This window comes from Mus pahari, chromosome X (genome assembly GCF_900095145.1).
Source record: "Mus pahari chromosome X, PAHARI_EIJ_v1.1, whole genome shotgun sequence".
NCBI lineage: Eukaryota > Metazoa > Chordata > Mammalia > Rodentia > Muridae > Mus > Mus pahari.
Genome location: NC_034613.1, coordinates 135,752,250 through 135,761,318, shown reverse-complemented (window position 1 = coordinate 135,761,318; position 9,069 = coordinate 135,752,250). Strand labels below are relative to the sequence as shown.

Here is a 9,069-nt window from a genome sequence, read left to right as displayed (position 1 = left end):
GTACTACTCAGCTATTAAAAACAATGAATTTATGAAATTCTTGGGCAAATGGATGTATCTGGAGGATATCATCCTTAGTGAGGTAACCCAATCACAAAGAAGTCACTAGATATGCACTCACTGATAAGCGGATATTAGCTGAGAAACTTATAATACACAAGATATATCTTGCAAAACACAAGAAAACCAGAAGGATGACCATCGTGTGGATACTTCATTTCTCCTCAGAATAAGGAACAAAATACCCATGAAAGGATATAGGTACAGAGACAAAATTTAGAGCTAAGATGAAAGGATGGACTATCTAGAGTCTACCCCATCTGGGAATGCATCCCATCATCAGCCACCAAACCTAGATACTAATGCACATGCCAGCAAGATTTTGCTGAAGGGACCCTGATATAGAGGCCTCTTGTGAGGCTATGCCAGTGCCTGGCAAACACTGAAGTGGATGCTCACAGCCAGCTATTGGATGGAACACAGGGCCCCCAATGGAGGAGCTAGAGAAAGTACCCAAGGTGTTGTAGGGGGCTGCAACCCTGTAGGTGCAACAACAATGTGAACTAACCAGTACCCCCTGAGCTCGAGTCTCTAGCTGCATATGCAGCTCAAGATGGCCTGACCGGCCATCATTGGGAAGAGAGGCCCCTTGGTCTTGTAAACTTCATATGACCCATCACAGGGGAATGCCAGGGCCAAGTAGTGGGAGTGGGTGGATAGGGGAGCAAGGGCAGGGGGTGGTATAGGGAATTTTTGGGATAGCATTTGAAATGTAAATAAAAAATAATAATAAATAAAAAAATATTCATCCCATCGTTTCCTCAGTATTTGTATGATGACTTGCTTCTCCCTCCTGCCCTAACCAGTGGGATACTTCATTTGAGACACCTATATCTTATACCTTGCCCTTCAATAAACCATCCAACTACTGGTGGATCATTGTTCGAATTCCGAATATGTTGGGAAGTGATGTGTCACTATTTGCCTTATTCTGTATGCAAGAAAGTGGACAGGTTTCTAAGTGTACCAAGCAGGAAAATGTTTAATGTGAGTGATTAGAGGGGTTATGTAACCATTTTGGGGCTGGGAAGTAAAGACCAAGGCTTTGACTGGTCACTGCTGACTGTACTCCAAAGGATTTTTCCCCAGAAGAGTGTTTGGAAGTTGATGGTTAAATGTTGTATTTGCTGTCTGCAGATGCCCATGGGCCTCGCTAATGCTTCTATGGTTTGTAAATGACATCTACATCTCTTCCACCTTCCAAAATCCTATTGGATGTTTCTTGTTGACAGTTTGGTCTAGAGTCATGCCCTGGGTGTTTCTGAGCAATGCAGTTCTAAAGCTTCTCAGGGGAAAATATAAAGTAGGATGGACTGGAATGGTCAGGCATTTGGAGCGAACTGTGTAAGGAGAATTTGTGCCAGAATACAGAAATCTATATACATTTCGAAAAAGAAAAATTCTTCTGAGCCGTTTAGCAGTCAGCTATTAGAATCATTACTTCCTTTTATTTGTGTATCCCTGGTAGGGAAATATGGCTTCTTTGTGTTTCTTTTCTGATTCTCTTCAAGTTGTGGTGATGTTAAATAAATAAGAATTCAGTGCTATACATATACAGTACAGGAGTTAATGTATTCTGCAAAACTCTATAGTGCAGTGAGGTCCCAGACCATGAGGTTTGAAAAAGAATGCTTAATACACTGATACGCTTTGGAAAGGCCAGTGTTCGGAAACAACTTTGCATGACTCAGCTTGTCTTGTATATTTTTTTTTGGGGGGGGGTGTACTGGAGGAAACTATCTAATTCTTTATTTGCTAAAATGATGCATATGACTTGTGGTGAGTCACTAAAGTATACTGAGAAATTAGCTACAACTAGGAAAGTAAACACTGTCAGAAAGAGGTAACCTAAAACCATATCGTTTTGTGGTTTTGAGAGAGCTGCGACATCCTGTTATTATATTAAGGTTTTAGTATAGCTCACAGGCTTTTGAAGGCAGAATTCGCTCTGTATTATATTTGAGTCCCTGGAACAGCAAAACCTATTAGGGCTGTGGCCTGCAGCACTTCTAAAATCCTAAATCTTGAGTTAAAAGTCTCTGATATTTAATGTATTTATATCATCTCAACGAACATACAAGGAATGTATATCTTACCCTATTCCTTGAGTAAGGCGATTTGGATAGGACTATAGAAGATATGTCCTTAGCCAGAGCAGTGTGGAAATACACTGGTTTTTAGTGAGGCTTTGTTAGAATACAGCGAATGGGGCTGAGGCTGCCTGGCTGTTAGATGGCTCATCTGAAGCACACCTGGAGATATGGACTCACATGCAAGTGATTTATTTACCAAATACTTGCAAGTGAAGACAGCAGAGGAATGGAAGAAATTAGACCAAGACCGAGATGAGCTGAGGGGCAGAAGCAATTTGAGAAGACATTTCTGAAGTAGCCTGATCCTGGGAGGAACTTTGCTAGTGTAAATTATACCTCTGAGCTGGTCCTGAATGGAGGGGAAGATGCTGGGCTCTCATGATACAGCCACAGTTATTTGCTTAGACTTGCTTATATGGAGGGAGAGGTCAGAATGACAGAAGACCAGTCAACAGCTCAGAAAAAGCTGTGGTTATATGTAGCCCTTCAGAGTCTCTGGTGCCTGCAATTAGAAAAGACAGGGCTGTAGAAATGGCTGCAAAAACAGGACCAGAACAACAGTAATATCAACGTGGAAGGGAAACATGTTTACAGGGTCTAACCCTTAGACAAAGTTCTATAGATAACTAATGTCTGCTGGAAGGAGAATTAGCCTCTCCAAGTGATAACCCCTCTTATTGGTTGTCCAATGAGGAGAGGTCAGCCTTTAAACCATGTATATACCATCACCCAAAATGGACACATCTGGATCTCTCCCTCACCCTCTCCCTCTCCCCCTTCCCCCTCTTTCTGTAGCAATAATAATCAAAAAGAGGTTACCAACGTGAGAGTGTTGGAAGTATGAGAAGATGGGAGGAGTTCAAGGGAAGGCCTCAGGGAAAGGACCGGAGGGGGGAAAGGGAGGGAGGGAAATGATGTAATTTTATTTCAATTAAAAATAAAGAAAAGAATGTAGGTAGGGGTATCTATATACAAGTGATAAAAGGCATCCCAGAGAATATGGGTAGAGCCTAGACAATGTACTTGCAGCACTGTTGAAGGTTGCTTATTTTATTTTATTTTATTTTATTTTATTTTATGAAATCCAAAATCTTGGGGACATTGGGAGAGAGGGCTTCACAAGGAGCTACAAAATTGCTGTAGAGCAAGGGCTGGGAAACTTCCTTCCAAAGGTCCAGATAAAGTATTTGAGATTTTGTGGGCCCCAGAGTTTTTCTTTCAATGACTCAGCTCAGAAGTTGTAACACAGAGGCAGTTATAGATGCTAGGTAAATGAACGAGTGTGGCTGTGTTCCAGCATAATTATATTTGTGAAAATAAGTAGAAGAGGACTGAATTGGTCCTGGAGCCACAGTTTGCCAATCATTGCTCTAGACTGGCACTCACACTGATTTTTCTTTTATCTATTTTCTGCATGCTGCAAAACAAAGAAGGTAATCATTAGTACCTCTCTCAAGTGGATGACTATGAGGAGATGCATCTTAAATTATTCTGGACCCCCTGCCTCTGATCTTTCTGGTGTTCTGGCCATCACTCACAGAACTGTATGGATAATCATCTGGATGCATGACTCATCCCTTTTAACTCTTTTTGGAAATATTTAACCCTCACTTATCTGAATAACAGCAACAACAACAACAACAACAACGCCGACACTGACTATGGACTATGACTACAACGACGACACTTGTTAGCAAGACACTGAGGAGTTTCCATGAATAATCCATGAATTTCCTATATACCAGTCTTTCATATTAATTTATTTAAATTCTGGGATAACTTTTTAACATATTCATGAAGCACACCAGGATGTTTTGACACTGGTATGCATTGTAGAATGGATAATTGAAATCAATGGGCATATTTATTACCTTACCTATTTCTCACTGTTTGTGATGAAACCATTAAAAATCTGTATACTCAACTGACCATGTGGATCAATGTGGATTTGGAGTTTGTCTACAAACATGAGCATCTGAGATTTGCAGCAGACTCCACATTTCACAGTTTGCTTTAGCACATGCTTCTTTAAGTCTTTAGGCAGTACTTGTCTTTCTGTATCTAATTTATTTCTGTTTACAATGATCTCTGCTTTTATAACCCTTTTGTGCCTAATATTACCCTACTGTGTGTATGTATGTTTGTATATACTACATTTTATCCACATTCATCAATCAGTAGGCTATTTCTATTTCTTGGCTATTGTACACAGTGCTGCAATGAACACAGGAGTGCAAATGGCTCTTTGATATACTGATTTCATTTTCTTTGTGTACCTATTATCTATGGTTCTGACCAGTAGAGGAATTGCTGGATCTCCCAGTAATTTTGGTTTTAGTCTTTTGAGCCGTCAATTTTCCGTGGTGGCTGTATCAACAGTATGAAGGTAAGTGTTCTTTAGTTCACCAGATCCCCACCATTCATTATAATAGCCAGCTTACCACGTGCCTGATAATATTTTCTTGTGGCTTTAATTTACATTTCTCCAGTGACTAGTGATATTAAAATAGTCCCTTTTACACACCAGCTGATCATGTATGTATGAGAAACAGTTTTTCAAGTTCTTTAAAAACTTGTCTTTTGCTATGGAGTCATTTAGATTTTTTAAAATGTATTTCAGACATTCATGTTTATCAACTATGCTTGCAGTTTCTTATTGTCTCTTCAATATTTCCATTTCTACATTCTTTTTACCCTCTACGCTGTATTTTTGAAATGGTAGCTATTCTCTCAGATGTGCATTTTCCCCATGAGGAAATAGTCTCTCTTTCAGATTTTAATAACAGTGCTCTCCATTTCCATTAAAATCTTTATCTTTATAAAAGTTATTTGTTATATTACTCCATTTGCAGCACATTGGGGACAGGTAGTAAATCTTTTTGTTTGTGCTTTACAGTGCCTTGCATATAGAAGACATTCAATCAATGGACTTTTCAGATGAAGACTGAAGCCCTATATCCAATGATTATTAATGATTTAAGTGAAGAAACTCTGACATCATATTTCTCATTTTTTTTATAGGCAAGAGCTGTTTTGGCAAAAGTTGGCTATCCAGAGTTTATAATGAATGATACTTATGTTAATGAAGACCTCAAGGCAGTAAGTGCTAAATTTACTGTATTTTTTTTTTTGGGGGGGGGCAGGTTTTACTGGCCTGATGCCTATTAACTAACCTAAGTCCAGGCAATTAAACCTGGTGGTGCCAGAAAGTACCAACTTTTGATTAATTTCTTGGCTATATAGGAGCTCGAGTTTGCCAGACTTATCTCAAGATTTAGTGCAGATTCTAAATACAGGAAGTGTCAGAAAGCTGAGTGGACATCGTAAAGCAAGTGGAAATAATTCACCAAATTGAGTATTTTACAATTAGCAGACATGTTCTAATGGTAAATGCATCATGTTTGTTGTTATTTTTTTTATTTTCTTCATTCATATTAAATGGATAGACATAAATCTCCCTGCTGAGAGTTAACTTCATTAAACTTTATGGTTGTTTTGGCAAATTAAGTGCATATATGTATGACTCTATAATTTATTATGCATTGGACTGTATATTGGCAGTAAGTTAGTGATGAGGAATGGTAATCATTCTTTTTTATTTCGGTGTTCTGTGATACATATTTTTATTATAGCCCTTTCTAATCACAACTACTGCTATTTCCTTTCCCATAAATAGTTCTGAAGACATTTCTTTCCTTCTTCACAGAAAAGCCAGCCCTGCTTTCACAATTCACTGAACTTTTAAAAATATGTATTTTATGTGTATAGGTGTTTTGTATGCATGTATTTCAGTGCATTGCATGTTTGCCTGGTAACACAATGCCAGAAGAGGTATTGTGTCCCCTAGAACTGGAGTTACAGATGGTTATAAGCTGTCAAATGTGGGTTCTGGGAATCAAACCCAGGTTGTCAGGAAGAGCAGCCTGTGCTGTTAACCACTGAACCATCTCTCCAGCCCCAGAATTGTACTTTCTTTAAAAAAGTAATCTTGAAATACCTTTAATAACTATGACTCATAGGTCTAGCTCTTTGTTAAAATTGTGGTTTGACATATTTGGCCTGTCTATAAACAGTCCTAGTTCTGTGGGTGACTATTAGCATTTTTATAAAACTCTACACATGAGATAAAGACTGAATTTAACACTTTCTACATTTCAGTCATGAAGAAGGTGTTAATTTTGCTGATTAAATTGAACACTATTTCAACTCACATTCTTTCCCCATATGTCCAGGAGCAATTTCCTGCTTTTGAACAGGATTGGTACTAACTTTACCCTTATATATAAATAGTGTTTACCATATCTCAGGATTAGTCTGGAAGACTGTCACCTCACATTCTGCTTGTACCATTAGATGTCAATAGTTAAAGCACCATTAAAGGAACAAATAGTTTATGCCATTTATTGCATATTAAAACAGTATATTAAAACAGAACAACCAAGCTCAGGCTGTAAAGGAGTTGGAAAACAAACAGCTGGTTATAATGTAATAGAACAAAGGGGCCATGTTCTAGTTCCAGTAAGCAGCAGAACTCAGCAGCTTCGGCCACGTGACTCCGGCTTTAGAATGAAGTGTATAAGAAGACCTACTGAGACATTTAATGATGCCGGTTAGCTGGAGCTAAGAAATTAGCAGTGATTAAGAAGAAACTAGCATCATTGAGGTGAAATCTTCTGGGAATTTTTGTCTGAGACCAGAAAGAAGCAGTGTACTAGAGATTGCCAAGGTTGTATCTCCTGCTGCAGCTGGACTTGTTAACAAAGCAGAAAGAGGTTGGAGATCTGCAGAGCATTTTGACATCAGACATGACTATGCAGTGTTTGGAGTTTCTCCAGGAGTGTTTTGGTCTTGCTTTTGTCCAGGATTTCCTTACTATAATGTTTTGGAATGGTATATCCTATGATTTTGGAGGTGGAGGCGAGTTTGGAGGCTTCGAATTCCCCGGACAAGGTCAGAGAAGAAGAAGCTCTGCTAACCAAAGGGAGTCTCCTATATTGTGCCAAGCCTAGGGTTTTCTGGTCGTAGTGGACTGCGTTCTTAATTAGCAGAGTTTTTCCACAAGAATGGATCACTTTTGAAACTAAACCCAATTACTGAATCAGCCTTCTAATTTTTCTCCCTATAAACATAAACCTTCTGGTCCTGAAAAGCACCCAAGTCACTTATCATCGGACATCAGTAGGAGCAGAAGGTGGTAGGAGGTATTTGATAGCCACTGTAGCATTTAAATATAGTTACCTATGTTCCTAGAGTGGACTGGCTGGTTTTGTGTGTCAACTTGACACAGGCTGGAGTTATCACAGAGAAAGGAGCTTCAGTTGGGGAAATGGCTCCATGAGATCCAGCTGTGGGGCATTTTCTCAATTAGTGATCAAGAGGGGAGGTCCCCTTGTGGGTGGTGCCATCTCTGGGCTGGTAGTCTTGGGTTCTATAAGAAAGCAGGCTGAGCAAGCCAGGGGAAGCAAGCCAATAAGGAGCATCCCTTCATGGCTCTGCATCAGCTCCTGCTTTCTGACCTGCTTGAGTTCCTGTCCTAACTTCCTTTGATGATGAACATCAATGTGGAAGTGTAAGCTGAATAAACCCATAAACCCTTTCCTCCCTAACTTGTTTCTTGGTCATGATGTTTGTGCAAGAATAGAAGCCTTGACTAAGACATAGAGTAACAGTGGTTAATCCCCTGGCTTAAATGCTTCTTCTGAGCACCGAATCTTATTTTATTTTATTTTATTTTTTAAAGAATGATCTTGCTCCAGCCCAAAGATTTATTTATTTATTATATGTAAGCACAGTGTAGCTGTCTTCAGACACACCAGAAGAGGTCATCAGATCTCATTGCAGATGGTAGTGAGCCACCATGTGGTTGCTGGGATTTGAACTCAGGACCTCTGGAAGAGCAGTCAATGCTCTTAACCACTGAGCCATCTCTCCAGCCCCTGAGCACAGAATCTTCAGAGTTTGGGTTTAGGTATGTTTATGATGTCACTGAACTCCAAGATTCTGTGAGGCTCTGTTTCCATTACACTCTGTTACAGAGACATTTAGAGGCAGCTGCCCTGCCCTGCCCTGCCCTGCCCTGCCCTGCCCTGCATTGAGCCTCCTGTGCCCTGCCCTGCATTGAGCCTCCTGACGCCTCTTTGGGTACAGTTACAAGAGCCCTGCCCTGCATTGAGCCTCCTGACGCCTCTTTGGGTACAGTTACAAGATGAGTGGAATGGGTAGCTTAAAGAAGAATGAAAGTTTCAAATCTGGAGATGCCCTAAGCCTGCGGAAGGCCCTTGTGAACAACCTTGGGGAGGAAAAGAGAACCCAGATTCACATTCAAAAACTACAGAAAGCTCTCGTCGACCGCTTTAAGGAGATCGACAAAGAGAAAGTGACACTGAAGAAGTTTTTGGTGAAGCTTCACAGGACAACTGGGTATTTTCCTCAACGGGAATTATGGTGACTGTTGTTACTGCAGGTGAAAGATCCATCTTAAAGCTTCAAATCCCAAACCACGAAGTATCTGTTCTCTCCATATTACCAAAGAAAGCAGTTAAAAAAGCAACTGGAAGCCAAAAGTAAGACTTTAACTGAAGACATAAATGAATCATCTTCGAAAGAATCCATCCCTATTTCTCCCACAACACGGAATAAGCCTTAACCTTTATGAGTGATTCCATTTCTTTATAGCTCAAAGTGGTAACATGCAATGTGCACATTATTATTATTATTATAATTTACAAGCTTTCCTTGTGACTTATAATTGTAAAGGTCACAAGCCAGGATCTGGTTTGGTAGTGATTTTCTTTTTGTTTGTTTTGGGGTGTGTGTGTGTGTGTGTGTGTGTGTGTGTGAGAGAGAGAGAGAGAGAGAGAGAGAGAGAGAGAGAGAGAGAGAAGGAGGGGTGTCTTAACATAGTATATGATTCTGG

General features: G+C 39.8%; 1 protein-coding gene across 2 annotated transcripts in view; it reads left to right on the top strand.

Annotated features, from left to right (window-relative positions):
- Phex (phosphate regulating endopeptidase homolog X-linked) overlaps window positions 1-9,069 on the top strand; it is a 228,383-nt gene that overhangs the window by 136,899 nt on the left and 82,415 nt on the right. For both annotated transcript variants that reach the window (XM_021187283.2, XM_021187282.2), the window contains exon 13: window positions 5,175-5,252. In XM_021187283.2, coding sequence (XP_021042942.1) covers window positions 5,175-5,252 — 78 coding nt within the window. The remainder of the gene's footprint in view (window positions 1-5,174; window positions 5,253-9,069) is intronic.